Raw genomic sequence first — 23396 nt, 5'->3', positions numbered from 1 at the left:
AACATGAAGCTCTATCCTAAATCTAACCCTAACCCTATCCTAAATCCAATGCCAACCCTATTGCTCTAAAGTGCATAGCAGAGGACCTACAAGACCAATTTGAATTATTATATCATCTGTTTTGTTTAGCATAATTCCAATGTTATATTTCTTTATAGGCCAACAGGGCACACGCAATTCACCAAATAAAACAAGAAGATAGGGATTTATCATAGTATCATATTTTATTACAAAAGTTTGTGCCTCACATGATTACAAATATTCAAGGCAATATTCATGAATGTGATTATAGAAAGACATGTTTATATAGTATGACAAACAAGACACATAGAATTCTTAATAGATATTCAAAACTACATGGACACGTATACACATGTAGAAATTGTATAAAAGTTGAAAAAGCCTCTCATTTTGGAATAAAATTATCAGCCATTTATAGCACAACACTTACACTTATTTATTTATATATAAAAAACTTTTAAAAGTCTCTGTTAAATAATAAAAAAATGGAATAGTTTTGGAATAAACAAGAAACATACATTACATATACCGGTATGTAGAATATTTTAAACACCCTCTATTCATAATAATGTCAGCCATAGGAAATTTGGTCGATAATAATGTAAGTTTTACTTGAAGAAATAATTCTTCTTTGAGTATATTTGACATATATGTAGTACATGTATACTAACAGCAATAAGAGATTGTACACTTGATCATTTTGTTGGTGTGATGTCACCGTCACATGGCGCATCAGTTGCAGTGCCACGTCTGGCAATGGACGCCTCGTGTGCAATGGGCATTGCATGTCAACACAGATCTGCATGTACATGTAGATATACTTGACTTGCATATTACATATCTCAGTCTTAGGCGGCAATGACACCAATCGTAGACCAAGCAAACAATTACAATACTTCCAATAAACAAAGAGAATAATTATCTCAAATTATGTCGAACATGTCTTGCAATAGATTTCATTTATACTTTGTTAAGTTGGCCGTCTCAACAAAACCCACATTTGTTTATGTATGGCCATCATAATTCCTATAAAACAGTTAAAACAAGATTTGTACTGTATTATACTGTATATATATTTATATAGTTTAAAACTTGTATATGTCTGTATGTATTTCATGTATTTTTAATGTATTTGCTGGAATTAAAATAGACGAATTGAATTGAAACAAGAGTCATTGGGTGTAGAGGAAGTATGGAGTCAGTTTGGCATTGTGACTAAGGTGCTTAGTCGTTAACTCTTCATCCGCTTTGGTCAACTATTGGCACACACAGTAGATTAATGTCACAGTGAACTTTTGTCACACTCTATCTAAATCTCTACTTTACTTTCCTTGCATAATAAAATATTTGGTTACAAACCAATGCTTAGAACATGTACAGTATAATGTATACACAAACACCAGATAAAACAGATACCACTATCCACAAGATTATTGTGCTCTACAGTAAGTTTCTAACATAAGTAAAATGTCTAACTTATTTCTATATATCTAGACTTTAATTCTATAAACTTAAATTTGATCACAATCTACGAGTTGTATCCTGAATATTTTTCTAAAACTGCAGAAAATGTTGGGTCACCATATATGGTAAAATTTGTTTTGAATATTCTTACATATGGCACAATGGAGAATATGGCTATACTATTGCATGTTGGTTTCTGTTGCTATATCAGGGTACCTTAGGCCTGCTCAGGATTGGCCTCTTTTTCTCGGAGGACTCTTCTCAAAATCTTCCCCGAAGCTGACTTAGGGATGGACTTCACAAACTCCACTCCACCCCTTAGTTTCTTGTAGGGGGCTGCATTGTCTGGAAGTCAAAAAAAATTTGGAAGGATATAAGAAGGAAAATATATTTATGCAGTTCTTGTATAGCGCATATGACAAACTGTTATGTCTCTAAGGCACATATTCTGCTAAAATTAAAACCGAGCTTTCGATTAAGGCAAGGAAATTAGTCTGAGATCTAAGATTTCCTTTAAAATGTGATTTTGGACCAAGAATCAGGCCGAGCTGAATCAGCAGAATACAGAACTTAATACTTGTTTATGAAGCATTTATATACCCCTTTGGTCTGGCATCCCTAAGTTCCAAAAATAGTACAATTAGGCCTAACAAAAAAAAGATGTAGTATTGCCTTTAGGTGCCAGAACCCCCCCCCCCCCCCCCCCCCCTCAAAACAAGCGACGGCCGTCGCCCAAAAAACTAAAAACCGGGGCATCCCCCAAATCTCGCTGGTTTCAAGCTGATGTAGTGCATGGCATATACACATACATGAGGCCGCCCGTCAGGCCGGGGTATACGCGTTGTTGCTAAAGGATTTCGAAGACGAGTGAGAATTTGGGAACGTTTTGATGATATTATGCATTTATTAAGAAATTAATTTATGATATATGAATTGTCTTTTTTAATTTGTTGTGACAATTTAACATACTTTCACTAATGTAAAGATCAAGATAATAACCTATCATACTACAATCCCCTCATTGGGATATGCAGGTGGACCACTACACTAGGTTCCCCCCCCCCCCCTCCCCCTTTCACCCTTGACCGTCAATAATTTGTTTGTCTTGAAAGATAGAATAATATGTTACAAGATCATGTACCTGCCACAAACTCTGCTACCTGATCCGCTGTCAGTTCTTGGTTCTTTGGCACAATGAAAGCTTTAGGCAGCTCCCCCGCCTCCTCGTTTGGAACTCCGATCACAGCAGCATCCATGATGGAGGGATGGGTGAGGAGAAGAGTCTCCAGCTCAGCAGGAGCAACCTGGAGACGAAGGAGATGGATAGAAGGATTAATTGATGGAATCCATGATGGAGGGATGGGTGAGGAGGAGAGTCTCCAGCTCAGCAGGAGCAACCTAGAGACGAAGGAGATGGATAGAAGGATTAATTGATGGCATCCGTGATGGAGGGATGGGTGAGGAGGAGAGCCTCCAGCTCAGCAGGAGCAACCTGGAGACGAAGGAGATGGATAGAAGGATTAATTGATGGCATCCGTGATGGAGGGATGGGTGAGGAGGAGAGCCTCCACCTCAGCAGGAGCAACCTGGAGACGAAGGAGATGGATAGAAGGATTAGTTGATGGCATCCGTGATGGAGGGATGGGTGAGGAGGAGAGCCTCCAGCTCAGCAGGAGCAACCTGGAGACGGAGATGGATAGAAGGATTAGTTGATGGCATCCATGATGGAGGGATGGGTAAGGAGGAGAGCCTCCAGCTCAGCAGGAGCAACCTGGAGACGAAGGAGATGGATAGAAGGTTTAATTGATGGCATCCGTGATGGAGGGATGGGTGAGGAGGAGAGCCTCCAGCTCAGCAGGAGCAACCTGGAGACGAAGGAGATGGATAGAAGGATTAATTGATGGCATCCGTGATGGAGGGATGAATGAGGAGAGCCTCCAGCTCAGCAGGAGCAACCTGGAGACGAAGGAGATGGATAGAAGGATTAGTTGATGGCATCCGTGATGGAGGGATGGGTGAGGAGGAGAGCCTCCAGCTCAGCAGGAGCAACCTGGAGACGAAGGAGATGGATAGAAGGATTAATTGATGGCATCCGTGATGGAGGGATGAATGAGGAGAGCCTCCAGCTCAGCAGGAGCAACCTGGAGACGAAGGAGATGGATAGAAGGATTAGTTGATGGCATCCATGATGGAGGGATGGGTGAGGAGGAGAGCCTCCAGCTCAGCAGGAGCAACCTGGAGACGAAGGAGATGGATAGAAGGATTAGTTGATGGCATCCATGATGGAGGGATGGGTGAGGAGGAGAGCCTCCAGCTCAGCAGGAGCAACCTGGAGACGAAGGAGATGGATAGAAGGATTAGTTGATGGCATCCGTGATGGAGGGATGGGTGAGAAGGAGAGCCTCCAGCTCAGCAGGAGCAACCTGGAGACAAAGGAGATGAATAGAAGGATTAATTGATGGCATCCGTGATGGAGGGATGGGTGAGGAGAGCCTCCAGCTCAGCAGGAGCAACCTGGAGACGAAGGAGATGGATAGAAGGATTAATTGATGGCATCCGTGATGGAGGGATGGGTGAGGAGAGCCTCCAGCTCAGCAGGAGCAACCTGGAGACGAAGGAGATGGATAGAAAGATTAAATGATAGAAGGATTAAATGATAGATGGAATGATAGATGGAAGGATGGATGGATATATGGGTGGGGGGGGGGCTGAAAGGATGAGTGAATAGATGGATGGAAGGATGCAAGAATGGATTGATAGATGGGTTGATGGACAGACCGATGGATGGATTGATAGAGGGATGGATAAGAGATTGGTGGGTCTATGGAAGGATGCAAGAATGGATGGATAGATGGGTTGATGGACAGACCGATGGATGGATTGATAGAGGGATGGATAAGGGATTGGTGGGTCTATGGAAGGATGCAAGAATGGATGGATAGATGGGTTGATGGACTGACCGATGGATGGATTGATAGAGGGATGGATAAGAGATTGGTGGGTCTATGGAAGGATGGAAGAATGGATGGATAGATGGGTTGATGGACAGACCGATGGATGGATTGATAGAGGGATGGATAAGGGATTGGTGGGTCTATGGAAGGATGCAAGAATGGATGGATAGATGGGTTGATGGACTGACCGATGGATGGATTGATAGAGGGATGGATAAGAGATTGGTGGGTCTATGGAAGGATGCAAGAATGGATGGATAGATGGGTTGATGGACTGACCGATGGATGGATTGATAGAGGGATGGATAAGAGATTGGTGGGTCTATGGAAGGATGCAAGAATGGATGGATAGATGGGTTGATGGACTGACCGATGGATGGATTGATAGAGGGATGGATAAGAGATTGGTGGGTCTATGGAAGGATGCAAGAATGGATGAATAGATGGGTTGATGGACTGACCGATGGATGGATTGATAGAGGGATGGATAAGAGATTGGTGGGTCTATGGAAGGATGCAAGAATGGATTGATAGATAGGTTGATGGACTGACCGATGGATGGATTGATAGAGGGATGGATAAGGGATTGGTGGGTCTATGGAAGGATGCAAGAATGGATTGATAGATGGGTTGATGGACTGACTGATGGATGGATTGATAGAGGGATGGATAAGGGATTGGTGGGTCTATGGAAGGATGGAAGAATGGATAGATAGATGGGTTGATGGACAGACCGATGGATGGATTGATAGAGGGATGGATAAGAGATTGGTGGGTCTATGGAAGGATGGAAGAATGGATTGATAGATGGGTTGATGGACAGACCGATGGATGGATTGATAGAGGGATGGATAAGAGATTAGTGGGTCTATGGAAGGATGGAAGAATGGATTGATAGATGGGTTGATGGACAGACCGATGGATGGATTGATAGAGGGATGGATAAGAGATTGGTGGGTCTATGGAAGGATGCAAGAATGGATGGATAGATGGGTTGATGGACAGACCGATGGATGGATTGATAGAGGGATGGATAAGAGATTAGTGGGTCTATGGAAGGATGGAAGAATGGATTGATAGATGGGTTGATGGACTGACCGATGGATGGATTGATAGAGGGATGGATAAGAGATTAGTGGGTCTATGGAAGGATGCAAGAATGGATTGATAGATGGGTTGATGGACTGACCGATGGATGGATTGATAGAGGGATGGATAAGAGATTGGTGGGTCTATGGAAGGATGGAAGAATGGATGGATAGATAGGTTGATGGACAGACCGATGGATGGATTGATAGAGGGATGGATAAGAGATTGGTGGGTCTATGGAAGGATGGAAGAATGGATTGATAGATGGGTTGATGGACAGACCGATGGATGGATTGATAGAGGGATGGATAAGAGATTAGTGGGTCTATGGAAGGATGGAAGAATGGATTGATAGATGGGTTGATGGACTGACCGATGGATGGATTGATAGAGGGATGGATAAGAGATTAGTGGGTCTATGGAAGGATGGAAGAATGGATGGATAGATGGGTTGATGGACTGACCGATGGATGGATTGATAGAGGGATGGATAAGAGATTGGTGGGTCTATGGAAGGATGGAAGAATGGATGGATAGATGGGTTGATGGACAGACCGATGGATGGATTGATAGAGGGATGGATAAGAGATTGGTGGGTCTATGGAAGGATGCAAGAATGGATTGATAGATGGGTTGATGGACTGACCGATGGATGGATTGATAGAGGAATGGATAAGGGATTTGTGGGTCTATGGAAGGATGGAAGAATGGCAGGATGGGTGGATAGACGAATCGATGGATGGATGGATGGAAGAATGGATTGATAGATGGGTTGATGGACAGACGGATGAATTAACCCATTTAAATGGATGGATAGAAGAATAGATGAATCGAGAAATAGATGGACATTTGGAAGGGGGGGGGGGGAGAGAGAGAGAGAGAGAGATACAAGGAGGAGATTCAAGTTAGGGGTAGGTGCTATGCGGGAAAGGAGGCAAAACGTGGACCGAGAGAGGTGAAAGCGGGAAAGGAAGTAAAAGTAAATTGCCTACCTGATAACCTTTGTACTTGATAAGTTCTTTGAGCCTATCCACGATATAGAAGAGACCGTCTTGGTCATAGTGGCCTATGTCCCCTGCAGAAAATAAAACTCTGTGTTAGTGTAAGGCGTACAATGGAACAATATGCACATCCTATACACATCCAAAATTGCTCTTGAAATTAATACGCGGACTTTAACTCTTAAAGCCCCACTGCACTACTTATAGCTACTAGCACCCTCTGTATAGCAAACAATGCCTAATCCATGACCATTGGTCCCCCACGGTCCCCTTTTTCTTAAGTTATTTGAGGGCAGATTTGATGACATAAGTGTAACCACCTGTTAGTGACCATGCAGGGAGGTCTAATCCCTCCTGGCCAAACTAGTGCAGATAGTCGGACATCATCACCACAACATACATCAAACTAGGGTCTGGAGACACAAAATCAGACAATAAGAGAGGTAAGGAGAAAATAATGAGGAAGAGGAAAACAAAGAAGAAGAGGCAGAATAAAAAGAGGAAGAATAAGAAAAAGAAGATGAAACAAACATGTTAGACAACAAAGAAGAAGAAGAAAAAGAAGATGAAACAAACATGTTAGACAACAAAGAAGAAGAAGAAAAAGAAGATGAAACAAACATGTTAGACAACAAAGAAGAAGAAGAAAAAGAAGATGAAACAAACATGTTAGACAACAAAGAAGAAGAAGAAAAAGAAGATGAAACAAACATGTTAGACAACAAAGAAGAAGAAGAAAAAGAAGATGAAACAAACATGTTAGACAACAAAGAAGAAGAAGAAAAAGAAGATGAAACAAACATGTTAGACAACAAAGAAGAAGAAGAAAAAGAAGATGAAACAAACATGTTAGACAACAAAGAAGAAGAAGAAAAAGAAGATGAAACAAACATGTTAGACAACAAAGAAGAAGAAGAAAAAGAAGATGAAACAAACATGTTAGACAACAAAGAAGAAGAAGAAAAAGAAGATGAAACAAACATGTTAGACAACAAAGAAGAAGAAGAAAAAGAAGATGAAACAAACATGTTAGACAACAAAGAAGAAGAAGAAAAAGAAGATGAAACAAACATGTTAGACAACAAAGAAGAAGAAGAAAAAGAAGATGAAACAAACATGTTAGACAACAAAGAAGAAGAAGAAAAAGAAGATGAAACAAACATGTTAGACAACAAAGAAGAAGAAGAAAAAGAAGATGAAACAAACATGTTAGACAACAAAGAAGAATAAGAAAAAGAAGATGAAACAAACATGTTAGACAACAAAGAAGAAGAAGAAAAAGATGTGAAGGAAAAAGAAGAGAAGAAAAAAAAAAAAGAAAGGAGAGAGGAAAAGAGAAAAGAGTAGAGAGGGAAAAAAAAGAAGAGGATGGAGAAGGAAAAGAAAAGAAGAAAAAGAAAAGGAAGAATAAGAAGAAGAAGGATAGTAGAAGAAGTATAGGGAGAAAGATGAGAGGAGTGAAAGAGAAGTGAAAAAAGAAGGAAGGAAGAAGGAGCGCATCTCAGACAGAAGGAAGAAGAGGAAGGAAAGCTTGAAGTAGGAAGAACAAGATGATTACTAATGCGAAGGAAGATGAAAGATGGAAACACAACGACTATTAAACCAAACCTGTATGCAGGAATCCGTCTGCGTCGAGGGTCCTTGCTGTTGCCTCAGGATTGTTGAGGTAACCTGGCATGATCTGAGGTCCTCTGAACAAGAGCTCACCATCCTGACCCTCTCCAAGCAATTCTCCTGACACGGTATCCACAACCTACAGGGAGAAAATACAAAGGAGATGAACAATTCTTACCCAAATATGTCTTCAGCTAACTATCTTATGTTTGTTATTTCTTCTTCTTCTTCTTCCTCGGTAAATGCTACTTCATACAATGAAGATTACGCACTGCAGTGATGTGCTGTTAAAAACGTGGACAGTGATGTGCTGCCATCAGTTGGACGCTTCCTTCAATGCCCTTTTAAAGGCATCCAGAGAAAGGAAGTCTGATCCAGAGTAACCATCGTCCATCTTGTTTCTTTATTCTTCCTGCATGTTGTGGATACCGTGTCTGGGATTTGCTTGGTCAAAAGCAGGATAGAAATATTTTGGGGTTTTCATCTCAATTCAATTTACTTTATTTAGGTTGTGGATACTGTAACCAGGAGCATTGCTTTGTGAAGATCTGGGCCCTGTTTCATGAAACTTGGTATCAATAACAAGAAACCCTTACACCTTACATTGGATTGGCTTTGTATAGAGTTGTCATAAATGTAGGTCTGTGGCAGTTATTACTGATAACAAGTTTTATGAAATAGGACCAAGGGCCCTGTTATTAATAAAAAATGCCACCGATCTATCATCAATGACGAATCTGCTCACAGCCAATCAAATGCAAAGATTTCAGTAGCTTATAACAATTATTGTCACTTGTTATTGATATCAAGTTTCATGAAATAGGACCCAGATCTTCACAAAGCAATGCTCCTGGTTACAGTATCCACAACCTAAATAAAGTAAATTGAATTGAGATGAAAACCTCAAAATATTTCTAGAGATAGCTATCCTGCTTTTGACCAAGCAAAGCTCTTGACATGGGATCCACAACATGCAGGAAGGATATATAAACAAGATAGAGAATGGTTACTCTGGATCAGTCAAATAACAAACAAAAGAAGGAAATAAGAAGAAGAAGAAGAAGAAGAAGAAAGAGTGAGAGAGAGAGAGAGAGAGAGAGAGAGAGAGGGTAGGAGGAAGTTGTGGTTCATTAAAAAGAGAATAATGAACAATGATGAGGTAAACTAAAAAAGCATGTGAACAGGTAGTTTTTATATGGCTTAGAAGTCTTGAAGTTACATGTAGAAAAGAGAACCCCTCAATTGATTGTCAAACTGATTGTAGTGTTCCATGTAATAGGCCTACCAAGGGGGGTGTTTCTCAAAGACTAAGATCGACTTTAAGTTGACTTCACTATGACAGGCCATTCATGCCACTGGTCGCTCTCACTATATTGGTCTCTCAATTATGATCTTTAGATGAATTTTTTCCTTCAATAATGAACTATTAAACAAATTCTGTAGATTTGCGACCATGATTTATACGTGCCTCGAGAGACCAATGCCAGTAAATGGTGAGAGCAAACAGTGGCATGAATGGCCTGCCATAGTTAAGTCCAACTTAAAGTCTTTGTGAAACACCCCCCAGATCTGATAATACTAAAGACACATATACATTTAAATCCTTCTTTTTACCTTTGCCTCTGTGTTTGGTAGGAGCTTTCCAACGCTAGACGGAACGTCCGTAGAGGACGGGGAGAGGGTCAAAACAGGTCCAGATTCTGTCAAACCATAACCTGTACATGAAAGGCAAGGGTAACAACAGGGAATAGCCATGAACAAACCCTATAATATAACAATTTTATACAAACTGGGCCGAATGTAATTGAGTCTGTCTCATAGAGCCCTTGGCCTGGCGGTGCTTGAGGTCTTCGGATGAGGGGGGTGGGGGGGGGGTGCGCGTTGGTCTCACTCAGGGTTCTTGGACTTGCTTCCCCAATGTTCCCTTGGTGATATAGTTTTGGTGATTTCTACATAATATTTATTTGTCATATTTTATGTATTGTGTTAATCTTGATTTTCAATGACTCTTCAAAGTAATTGCAAATATTTTGATTCTGGTATGATTCAATAAAAAACACATACATACAAAAAGTACCTATCTTTATATTATCACAATCATTAGAAGTAGTAGCAGTAGTTTCTTCTTCTTCTTCATTTGATTTTATTTGGCAAGAAGTCAGAATGGACTATTTTGGCCATAAATCTTATTTTATTGATAAACAAATATAAAATGAAGGATTTTTTGTTGTGTAATTATTTGCTTTTCTTCATACTGCAAATATTTAATGGAATACAGTGATAAGTCTGATTTACACACCTACCTACAACATTTATCTCTACCTTTTTTAATTAAACTGAACAAGTTACAATAGTGGTAGGAGCAGTAGTAGTAGAAGTAGTAGCAATTGTAAAAGTAGAAGTAGAAATAGTAGTAGTAGTAGTTGTAATAATAGTAGTAGTAGAAAGTAATAGTAGTGGTAGTAGTAGTTGTAGTGAGTAGTGGTATTACAGAATGTCTCTGGGATTATTAACTAGGCGTTGTGGCGTGCGCCTGTAATCCAGCTAACAATGGACGTTACAAACTGATTCAGCTGAAGCCGCAGGTTCAAAACTGAGTCACGTATTTCGGATGGTGACGTTTAAAGGTTGGTCCCCAGACATAAATAATCATATCTGATTGATACACGTCTGTAAAAACCCAATTAGGCCTACACACACACACAGGATTATTTATTCATTTATTTCTTTAGTTCAGAAAATATATTACCTTGTTTGATGACTTTGATCCCTAGTCTTGTTTTCAGACTGGCTGTTAGTTCGCCCCCTAGAGGAGCGGCCCCGGATATGATCAGACTGACGGATGAAAGGTCAAACTTGTCAACCACTGGGTGTTTGGCCAGGAACAGCATGATGGGAGGAACGAGGTACAGATGATTGACCTGTATCATGAGCAAAGGTTAAAGTTCAGAAGGAGTGAAAAAAAAGGGGTGGGGGGGGGGGGGTTGATAACTTAATATTAAAGGGGCTTTACTTACAAGATAATATATCGCAACAGGGGATTTAGTGGACAGCTTCAGAATGGAGCACCCCTTAGTTTAAAATTATGCTGAAATAACTACATCACAGCTGAACTTGTGACCTTTGACCTGTTATTCACAATAACTCAAAAGCATCTTGAAGGCAGCTGGTCCAAGGAATAATATATATAAGAGTTGCGATCAACCCAAATCAATCAAAAGTTTGCAGTCCTCTTTCTCTTATGTACAGTTTTGATTGATATCAATTGCAGAGAAGTTGCGATTAATATAAACTCTTCATAAGACAATGCCCTGATTGTCAATAATGGATAACAGGGAATTAGTCATACTGTAAGAGTTAAAATTAGACTCATTCCCTACTTTTATTTGTCACAATTACTATTTGTTTCTCTAGTCTCTTCTACCCCATACATATTCATTTCACATCATTTGCATATTCATTTCATCCATTCATCTCCACCATTCATCTCCACCACAAACCAACTCTGAAAGCTAGAACAGGTGGTATGTTCTCTTCTCATTTGCATATTTCCACTTCTTACTTATCATTGGTTCTCTTCTCCTTTTTCTTATGAATATTCTTAAATCCTATTGTGCTATATTTGAATATAATTTGCATGAAGCACATGTACAGCCTGAGAGAATAAAACTGAAGCAGAGCTGGACTGGACTTACACTGTGTCAGAGGTGTTTTTATAGAGCTCTGTGGGCATGAGATAGTAGAGACTTTGGAAAGAGGACTTGTGAGTTTGGCAGTGATTTGTAAGGTGTTTAATTCAGTGATTGATTGGCAAGAGTTTATTTTATTAGTTTACAATACAGTAATACATGATTGCTTGCTCTAGTAAAAGCCCTGTTTCCCAATCAAGGCTGTAACAACTGCATGGGCCGGTACTCAAATATCAAATGGATCTGTTTTTTGTGGGTTTTTTGCTGGTACTGCGGTAGTAGTAGCTGTCTGTCGCAAAGCGACAATGACCGCCTTCACTTTCATGAAGGCTGTTTGCAAAGGTGGGTAAGTACCGGTAGCTCTTGCAAGTTACTAACGACACTCTCTCGAGGAACTGGTGGCAGTTTCACACCGGTGAGGACAATTAAGCCAGCTAGACGGGTGTGAACCACTAGATCCTGCAGTGACTGGTCGAATGATGTTGGGAGTTCTATATCGTCAATCGCGACCTCAATGCTGTCACGGTGGCATGGTTTTCTGTTAGGCTTAGCTCCCTTAGCCTTAGATTCTACAGAGAACCTGAACCACAAGGCAGTGGTTCCAACTATGTATGGCAATAACAATTAACATTTATTAAATGGATGAGGTGATTACAATTACTCTTATGTTGCGTTATTGCATTAATCCTCTAAAAAGAGCCATGTATTTGATAAATTAATTGTCTCTCTCTCTCTCTTGTCACTAGCTGTACCTCTGAGACTTATCATTTTGTTGGTAACCCATTTTCTGAGCCTTCCCTCCTTCTTGCATGTGCCCCTCCTTAGACAAACCTTTTACGGCAAAAGTTAGAAATCTCTCCAGCCAAATAATCAGGAAATTATACAGTCTACTTTGTATATACATGTATTTTTACACTGAAGTTTTCAGAACAAAGAAAGGACTTGTGGCATTAGTTTGACAGCCAAAAGACACTCCAAAATAGGAATGGCTGGAGGGCAGCTATTTCTTGTGTCTCTTCCTGTTGAGGACTACCAGTGACTGTTGGGAAAAAAGTAGAGGGGGGTATTCTTCCGCGTGTGAAGGACTCAAAAACCGGGCACTAAATGCAAAGAGAGAAAGAGAGAGAGAGAGTGAGAGAGAGACTCGGCGTTGCGAACAGCTCGACTGTTCGTCATTGCCTTGTAACATATATGTAAAATACCTTATAATCTTGGATGGTTTTTAGGAAGACTTCCGGCTCAAATCGTGACATGGTGACCTGTCTGGCCCCTTTACGTAGCCCATGAAGCATGATGACTACCAAACCGTAGCAGTGGAAGTATGGCAGCAAGGCAAGAACGGTGTCCCCTGGACGTGTATCCGTTAGATCAGGATGACTGAGGGATGGATGGTGATGAAAGATAGAGATTATGAACATACAGAATACATAGAGGTGTCGTTGTCTAGAGGATACGTCATTGGACTGTGATTCAGGGTTCAAGTCCTGCCGTGGCACTAATGTCCCTTGGCAAGTCATTAATCTACATTTGAATCTCTGACTTCATCCAGGTGAGGTAAATGGATATCCAGTAGGAAGAAATTCCTTGAATGCTTTAGCGCCTTAATTATGGCTGCTCAGCTACAACCGGGGTAATAATATGATACTTTGTATTAAGCACAGTAGAGTATATTCCTATAGTAGCTGCACTACCGGTATATAAATGTACCTGTTATTAATATGTTAATAAGGTTTACAATCTGTAGGACTGACAAAAATTTCACAGGAAATAACGATGGGTATGATTGCATGGACATGTGGTTAGGACAGAGGAAAACCCATTGGCTACAGAAAGCAATGAATTTCCTAGTTGCTGGCTCAGAACCCTTGTCTTGGAAAAGAAGATGTGAGAGGTATCTGGCTTCCTTCAGGTGGATGCCGAAGACTGGAAAGCTTGGAGAAGGGCCACTATATACCAAAATGAAATGCCCAACCCCACAGCGTGGAAAAATAGACGTTAAATGATGACGATAATGATTGTTGTATATTTGCATAGAAATGTACATGTACTAGCATTCCATGAATGTATGTTTACGATTAGCATAACAGGTTCATGTATGGTATGTAAAGATGTGTGCGTGGTGATGCTTTAGCGCATAAAAACACACACACTTGAACTGGCAGAGCTCTTGTCAAGGCTGAATATGTTTATCTCTCTACGTACGTTACAAATTGGCGACGAGGATGCTGAAATTGGACTCAAAACTCTACCTTTTTGCTAAGAGGATGAGTGTAGAACGTCTTAGATGGAGATATATATCCTATTTTTAAATAACGTTGAGTTGTAGACAGAACTTGGAAAAATTTTGCGTGTGGGTCGATCTTCCGCACCAGCACCACACCCGTACATGTACACTACATACAGTGAACGTGTGTAGTGCAGCCACACCCGACATCGTTTACCAGGCACCGTGCATGCAAGGCACGCACCCACATATCGAACTGGTAGAACAAGATGGCGGCGCTCAGTGGTTATATTGGTTGCTTGGGAAGCTACGATAAAGCTCGCGAGCCGTTCACGTCGTACCAAGAGAAAATGGAACTGTTTTTCAAAGGCAAATAACATCGTTGAAACTTCAGAATCTGACACAGCAACACAGAAACGGAAAAAGGCAATTCTTCTGACAGAAATTGGACCCGACATCTACAGAACTATCAGTCATTTGTTGGCACCGATAAAGCCGAGAGATTGTTCATTTGACGAGATAATTATGAAACTCAAAGATCATTTTGACCCTAAACCCTTGGAGACCGCGGAAGCATCAAGTTTGGAACCATAAACCAAAAGAATGGAGAGTTTATCATTGCTTTGAAGAATTTGTCATTGCACTGTAACTTTGGAACATTTTTGGACAGAGCATTATACCTGTAGTTATGTTGACTTACTGAGCATTATTCTTTGTTCTAAAATAAGCTGAAGGTTTTATTAAAGGTATTACAAAGTTTTGGTATGGGGTCATGAATATGGTTCAAATGAATTATTGGAAACATATGCGATCCTACAATATTCAGTGATCGTCGTGAAATAGAGTCTAAAGTAGTGCTGTAGCCGAACCGCCGAACCGAACGGAAGTTCGCCGAACATGGCACTTCCGAACCGAACCGAACCGAACCGAACACAAAGGCCTGGTTCGGATGTTCGGCAGAAAAATGAAAACGTTTTTGCACGCTAATAAACTTGTCATTTTGTACCTAATTTTCATGTCATGATTGCTCATTTTATATTTACTTTTTTCCCATTTTCCGCCTTTGTGATTTATGCCTATCCAGTGGTGGGCGCGACTTCACTGGTGCCATTTAAATCCCAAATCCTGACCACGCTACGTCGCGATCGCAAGCCATAAACAAGAATACATGTGCGTGATCAAATTAAAACAAGTTCAGCTCAAACCCATTCACCAAAAAAAATATTTTAATTGTAACAATATCGGACAAATTTTACAATATAAATAATGAATAAATATATATCATAGTATGGTATTTATTTATTCAGGAAAAATAGGGATTTTATATTTTTCCTATTGAAAATAAAAACTTACAAAAACAGTTATTGACGAGCCTGCATGAGTCTCTATTCAAGATGGCAGCTTTCATGACTCTAACATTAGACAACAACCGTCTCGGAAAATCTTTAAAAATATCATTTATTGACAAATTGAAAACATGATTCTTTTAAAATTGAAATAAAACATGATTCAAGACGGAAATACGAATGTAAGTAGTATTTTTCTTCGCAAATAATTATGTTTAGAGCAGTTTTTAATATGAGATTCGTGCTGGTCGGAAGCAGTGTGCAGAAGTCCTCCGTGCTGGTCGGGCCCGGCAGGCGGGCCAGCCCGCCCGCCCAGTGCCGACCGCCGTGGCTATAACGCTGCTTGCTATTAATTATTACCGAACCCCGAACCGAACCAAGTTCGGGTGAAAAATTGCCGAACTCTGCCGAACCGAACCGAACACGAACATAGCGTCTGACTTACAGCACTATATAGTCTAAAGTGATGAAATTGTAAATAATAAACTCTTTTTGTTGTATATCCCTCTCAAGGTCAAGATATTAATTTTGCTTTAAAACAATGTTTCTTGACTAAAATCGACCGATTGGCTATTCCCATTTGGAAATTATATATCACAACTACATATTCTGAGATTTTCATGGTCGCAGCTACATGTACCATTGTATGGCCGTAGGCGCTATTTGAAAATTATCGAAATTTACCGGTGCTCTTTGATATTCAATTTTTCTCGAAAGCAGAAGTGTTTTAGGGGCTAAATTTTATAGTGCTTCCACAGGGGCATCCCAATATTTCAAAATTGTAAAGAATCACTATCCAGCCAATTCTCAGAATTTCCCAAAACTTTGTAATACCTTTAAGCAAAGCAAAATCTTCACACACACACACATAAACAAAAAAAGATGGAAAAGAAATAAATTTGACTATTTTTTTTTTCCTTGTTTTTTTCAAAGGCATATTTTCTCAAGCCTGGATAATACTATGCAACTTAAGCAGGAGTTAAAATAAATTCACATGTGTTTGTAACTAATTTGAAGGAAGGAAGAGGAGAAGACGGTAGTGATGATGGTTCAAAATTAAAAGTCATAATGTCCTAGATGAAGTAATGACTAGAAACAAATCTGATGGTATCTTACGAAAACAATGCAGTCTATAACATTGGTTTGAATTCATGAAAAGAACCATTTACCGGTACTATGGAATGCATAAAAAAGCCATAATCCTGTAACTTTAGTATGACTTTAAAACTTATATTGAATGATAATTTGTTATTATATTTCTCAGATGGCTTGAAGGTTTTAACACACATTTTACAGAAAAGTTAAATTGCTGTTACCAATAATGCAGTACAGAAAATAGGAACAGTTAAAAGTGAAAATAGCTTTAAAAGAAATGTAATCTGCTATTTATTGTGCTATTTCAGTTTGCACATCAATATGTAAGCTAGTAATAAATAAAAGTCTTTGTTTGTTTATATGAAACATACTCGTCAAGGGAAGCAGTGTTGTATATTTGCATAGAAATGTACTAGCATTCCATGAATGTATGTTTATGGTTAGCTTGTCAAGATTGAATATGTTTGTCTCTCTAAATACGTTACAAGGATGATGATGATGATGATGATGATGATGATGATGGTATATATAAGTGTGTATCCAGCTGAAAGACAAGTACACAGTACATGTATTTCTCATCTATATCTATACTGGTTACACTTACAGAATGTTCATATTAGGGGTAGGGTTGAGACTGGACTTCTTACAGATCTAAAGGTCATATCTAGGTTGAATGACACTTGCTCCTGCAACAATTATCCCTACCGCATATACTAGCTGAAAACAAGCCAACGCAAGTGGTGCCCTATTTTTTAATAGCGAATTAACCAGGAGTTTGTAGTCACATGAACTTCCGATCAAAACGGTCCACACAGTATTGGACTTACACTTTACTGTCAGTAGGTCTAAAAATGAGAAAATGTAGTTTTCCCTAAATCTCTAATGATGTAAATTTATTGAAAATGTCAACTCTCGGTATCTTCAAATATGTGACTGTGCTGTATCGAACAGTCAATTCTTAAAAATTACTGATAATAGCGCTCGGTCATGGCTTGGGAAAAGAAGCCACTTGTGTTGCAGATTGCTAAGTTTTTCAGAGATAATTTTTCCGAGCGCTTGCGTTTTTCAGTGCAGGTTAATACTTTTAATGACTAAATATGCTTACTGCTTGTGTACTTTTCAAAATGTGTAACTATCAGGCAAGATTTAGACTTGCAGAAAATGAATTATTAGCATATAATACGTGTTTTAGATCACCGGAAGCTAGTGTGTCTGCAAAATTGCTGAGATATCGTAGGCCCATTACATAATGGGAATGTATATTGCTATGCGGTAGCGAGAATTGCTCCTGGGTAATATCCCACACCAGTTGAATTCTTAACTTCAACCATGGACCCAACCCTATACCTAGCCCTAAACCTAACCCTAACCTATCACCCAACTGCAACTTTAACACTTACCTTATGAATTTGACAAAACAAAGCCCGGAGCAATTGTTGTCAGAGCAAAGGTCCGATCACCAATGCTGTACTCACCTTTCAAGCTGGCGTAGATTGGAGACGATAGTTTTGTTGGTGAGAATGACCCCCTTCGGCAAGCCTGTGGTTCCACTGGAGAAAGGCAAGGCGAAGGTGTCCTCTAGAGAGACTTTCACATGAGGGCAAGCGCTACCATCATCAGCCAGGAGAGACTTGAAGGGTTTGCAGCCTTCTGCTTCCCCAAACACATAAACATCCTGATACAGAATTCAAGAAAAATAAAAGTAAAAATATATTCATAATAATGAAAATAATAATGACAATGGAAATAATAATAATAACAATAATAATAACAATAACAACAACAATAACAATCCCATAGAGAAACTTTTACACTAGGGCAGGCACTACCATCATTTTCTAGTAAACTTCAATGAATTTGGTACAAAGCTATAAACTATTTCCGATCCGAGTTGAAATATTTTGAGTGAGGTTGAAGAATAATCCTTTACAAACCGAACAAACAATTACATTACCCCAAATATTTAGTGTTAATTTATGTTTATTATCTTGTTAATGTTTGTTAGAGGGCCCCGATTACAAGCAGATCTTTGCTTCTAAGTGGTCCTAAGTCCTAACCATTATATTGTATATTGTCATTGTAAATTGTTTCATAGTGGTTGAATAAAGAATTGAATTGAATTGAATTGAATTGAATTGAATTGAAAATGGGCAAAGGTAAGTCGGTCTTGACTTGACGGTGTCACTGAGGTCTAACACTGGTCACATATTAATGATAATATACAAATAATGCACTGCAGTGAGGGCATTAGTAAGAATTACCCACACTAGGTACCTTTGGAACAGTCTAACTATCGCCTCGGGTGTTTGGTTTGTTTCAAAGGTACCGAGTGTGGGTAATTTTACTAATGCCCGAACAAAATGCTGTGTATTATTTGTTTTATAAAATTATGATGTGGATCCTTGTTTTTTGATAAATCACCCTCATCTCAAAGTCCGTACATTACTAATTCTAAGTCTACATCTATGACTGATCTAGATCTAACTTAGATAAACTAATGCGTTTTAAATTCCGCGGCAGCCATTTTCGTGAGTAAAAGTTAAACAATAAATCTCAATGGTTGCGATCGCAAAACATGATCGCCAATGACCGGTCATTACCATAGGATAATGACCGGTAGTTATCCGAATTTCGCGTTAGGCTAAATAAATGCATGGTCACGTGTACGCTTTCAACCAATCATTTGATTAGGATCTACGTCATCATTTTATAACAATGTCTACTGATATATACTAATGAGACTTGAGCAATGATTTTTTCTCATCCAATACATTTTCTACAAAGAATGATTTCACACATTTACAGCCACCTGTTGCAAGTTTTTTGTTGCTATACCAGGCAAATTTCCTGGATGTTACAAGTTGACACTACTTCTTTTTTCTTATGTTGTACAAGCATGCATAAAATTGGAATACTTGGCAGGCTGATGCAGCTTATAAGCAGAAATGACAAGACATACCTGAACTCTGGGGAATCGTTTCATGGTGTTAAGACATTTCTCGGCAAATGGTGGCACGGTTACGATAAGCCTTGCATCAACAGTCTCCATTTGATGCAGCAGCTCATCTGTATTGAAAGAGAAATTCAATCTCATGTTCGAATTAATTCAAATTAATCTATAACCACATGCAGTAAAATTAATTTATGAAAGGGCACAACCTCCAAAAAGTTTTGAGCCGTTCAATCAGTTTCCCTATGCCTATTAGGGACAACAAACTCCCTGGATTTTTAAGAAATAGTACCGGTACTTCACTTGACATCTTCAAAAAACATCTGACAACACACCTCTAGAATTCTTCTTATTTTGTCCCGAGACTAAAGGAAAGCAGCTTGTATCCTCTGGAAAAGGAGCTATATAAATCCTGTTATTTGTATTGATTATTACCGTGGTATTAGTACACTGTAGTAGTGTAGTAATAGTAAAATTGTCAGTACTATCATTATTAGATTATTATATTCTTAGACTCTTGATGAACTGTGCAAATCAATTCGATGAAATTGAATGAACCGATATCAGTGAATATTTTGATATTGAATTTGAATATAAAAATCCATTCATTCATTGATTCTGACTGAAAATTTGGCATTATTTTGGGCATTAATGGACAAATATCTATACAAATTATAGATTATATATTATTTTTCGGCCAAAAGGTGACCAAAATTACCATTTGATTATTAATGTGGGTGAATTCAACATCTCTTTCTAGCATCAGGGTACATTTTTACATAGAATAAGCCCATCAAAACTCTTTAGCTGATAATAACAATTGAAAATTTACCCCACACCTAATTGTCAGTTTTGGCAAAAAAGTGTCCAAAATGACCATCAGTTTCAAAGACCACCCTACAATATTTAAAGGAAATAGCACTGACCTTCAGTGTACAGGGGGTTGACACCACTCACTATACCGCCCATCTCAACTACCCCACATAGCATCAGCACGTACTCCGGGAGATTGGGGCTCACAATGCCTATGACATCCCCCTTCTTTATTCCTTGCCTAGAGAGGGCGCTAGCAATCCGTCTGGAATAGGCTCTCACCTGAGCGAAGGTGTACGATCGTCCTGAAGCAGCGTCTGCCTGCAGAAGACATGGGAGTGGAAACAAAACAAAAAATAACCAAGAAATCATATTTCAAATAAAATCTTTAAAACTTGATTGTACTAATTGATATTTGTTTACATAATCTGTAAGATGAAGTATGCATTAATCATATGTTTATACACTTATAAATATATATGCATTAATCAATTATTTATAAAACTTTAGACTGGAAATCAAAAAATTAAGAGTTAAATGTACTGAAAGAACATTTTGGAAATAGTATTACCCTGAATGTTGTATGTTTGTTGTATGTTTGTTATGGAAATACACGTTGATTTCTTTTACTGATCTAAAGATTTGTTAATATTTACCTTTTATCACAAATCAATTAATTTCAACTATTTCAATTCATGAAACATAAATAGTTCAATAAAATTAACAAAACAAAATAAAGCATTTACATGTAGGGTTATGATTCATAATGTAAACACATATTGATTATAACAGCAAGTGTGGCTACAATTCATGTTTCATCCCAATTTCATATTTTAAGATATATTTCAATATAGATCAACATGTACATGTAAAGACCCCCCCCCCCCCCCCCCCCCTCCCTAAGAAAAAAATACATTAACCCTATAAATTAAAATACAAACCACTGCAGTTGAGTCTCCAAATTGCTCAAACTTTTCATAAATGAAATCCATCGCAGAAACATCCTCAGGGATGATGACGTCATCATAATCACTTTTGAGGGTTGCCATGGTAATGAGTATATTTTTTTCTCCAAAGATGCGAGTCTGAACACAACAAAAAAACAGAATGTTGATACAAAGGATGTATATTTTTTCTATGATTTTTCTTCGAGCAGCTCTAATAATTAATATTGTACAACAAATATTGATTCCCCCCCCCCTCTTGTACCTGTGCCACCTCCCATATATACATATATATATTATCTGACATTTTGGGGAATATGTCTCCCCCCCCCCCCCCCCCCCCCCCCCCCCCACTGACAAAATTCCTTTCTTTATTCCGTAATCTAAAACAGGAAACTTTTCTAGTACAATACTGGTAATATGAATTTTTAATTTTTTATAGATCAGGTGGATCAGTAAAAAACAAGAAAAAAGACACAACCCCCCCCCCCCCCAAAAAAAGGAAAAATTAAAAAACTAATATCAAATAGGGGGAAGCCATCCATACTTCTTTTTGATTGGTGTTACTTAACAAATTCAGAAACCTACATTTGAGTTTGCTTTAAAAAAGCCTTCGATCGGCATCCGCTTCTCTGAATATTCTTCTTTTCATGTTTTAAAATCTAACTTGACATAGAGGGTACTTTCCTCTTAGAAGTCAATTTTAAATGCTATACAGTGACAACTGTAAACTCTATGATATACAACTTAATTATGGCCAGTGTACCCATGTTTATGAAGCTCGCATCTCTGGGCATATATACCAATAGATCAGCTAATCTGCATGATTCTAACCAGGATTCTAACGAAACAAAACATTGCAACAAACAAAAAATCTTGACATCTATCTATTTAAGAGAAGCGTCTTACGAAAAGTCACATTTTAGTAATTTTATTCACAAGCCACAAAATACCAAAATTCACTTTAAAAATCGTGAACTGCATAAATTATTAAAATGAGTGCCCAGATCAAGAAGATCAACATGGGAACCTCTGTTTTTGCAATGACAAAATGACACCACAGTCCTTTCTTCTGAAAATGAAACTCCTCTTACTTGAATTTTGATGAGATTTTCAACACTTTACTTTTTAGAAAATGAGGATTAATATGAGATTAAGCATTAAGCCATTTGGAATACAACAAAAAAGCACTGTCAATTTGAAGTGAAAGGGTTAACTTCAAGATAAAAGAACTAAGAAGATCATTAGTCATTACATAATACTACATTAGAAACATTTACTTAGTAGTCAGGTAGTCGTAGATCATCATCATCATGCATATCGTTCTATAAATAATCATAATTTCTAGATTGATCATCAGACTCAGTCTCAGAGAAGAGAATTTAGAAGGTGAATCAAATTAACTGTTGACGACTCATGAATGATTTTAAACGTGTTCACACCGAATAAAACCAAAACAAAATGAAATCATCTTACCGCAAAGGAGATCTAGATTCGACCAAGGAGTTATGCTGGTATCTCTTCGATTCGACGAGCCCTTCTGAAATACAGGTGAAAGTGCTGCTACACGTACACGTTACTAGCCACCCACGTGCGCCAGCGCTCCTCCGCGCCGAAGTCAAGGCAGCGTCGCTCCTACTCCCAGCTCCCCAACACTGCAGCAGTACACAAGAGTTAAAGCGGGATGGAGGAATAACTTGGAACGTTTCCACTAATTTCCTTAGACCTATAGTGATATATACAAAATTAGGCTTCACTGCAGTCACTATGGTGAAGTCCCTGTTTTCAGCTGGTGTAGGCTACACTGTGGGTCACAAAGATCTCTAAATTTCTGGTGGTAAAAAAAAATAGAACTCTAATGCGGACTACTATGCTAAATTGTGTACAGTTTGAGATGTAGCTTGTATAGCTTCAACCGCTTCCTCTTTAGCAGTAGTCTTTTGTTTCATACTTTCTTTAATTGAAACAAAATTAACATTAACAATCTACTCTTCAAATATTGTTTACCTCTTAATGCAGATATATTCATAATGAATGGTTTTATTATGGTTTCTCAGTACATACATCTTGAAAATAATTTTAGAAATTAATAGAATTTTGATGAATAGTCTTTAAGGAAAGTTTAGTAAATAGACTACACGAGCAGACGTTTTCCTGACCGATGTGCCACGCCCACTATAAACCAAATGTCA

At 38.7% G+C, this 23396-nt stretch overlaps 1 protein-coding gene across 2 annotated transcripts; it reads right to left on the bottom strand.

Moving 5' to 3' along the window:
* Positions 1–205: 205 nt before the first annotated feature.
* Positions 206–23097, bottom strand: LOC581911 (4-coumarate--CoA ligase 1). 2 transcript variants are annotated; one of them, XM_030982687.1, is made up of 12 exons: positions 22681–23097; positions 21202–21345; positions 20374–20581; positions 19457–19563; positions 17973–18172; positions 13035–13209; positions 10893–11064; positions 9758–9858; positions 8138–8282; positions 6521–6603; positions 2627–2789; positions 206–1830 (listed from the first exon to the last, which is right to left on the bottom strand). In XM_030982687.1, the coding sequence occupies exons 2-12, from the start codon at positions 21307–21309 to the stop codon at positions 1703–1705; spliced, it is 1590 nt and encodes a 529-aa protein (XP_030838547.1). In that variant the 5' UTR covers positions 21310–21345; positions 22681–23097; the 3' UTR covers positions 206–1702. The 2 variants fall into 2 exon arrangements, with proteins under 2 accessions (XP_030838547.1, XP_030838548.1); XM_030982688.1 differs by lacking the exons at positions 206–1830; positions 2627–2789 and adding an exon at positions 3221–3814.
* Positions 23098–23396: the final 299 nt, after the last annotated feature.

Source organism: Strongylocentrotus purpuratus, unplaced genomic scaffold (assembly GCF_000002235.5).
Source record: "Strongylocentrotus purpuratus isolate Spur 01 unplaced genomic scaffold, Spur_5.0 spur5_scaffold_13, whole genome shotgun sequence".
Taxonomy (NCBI): domain Eukaryota; kingdom Metazoa; phylum Echinodermata; class Echinoidea; order Camarodonta; family Strongylocentrotidae; genus Strongylocentrotus; species Strongylocentrotus purpuratus.
The sequence above is the reverse complement of the archived record's forward strand: the minus strand, read 5'-3'. Positions and strand labels throughout refer to the sequence as shown.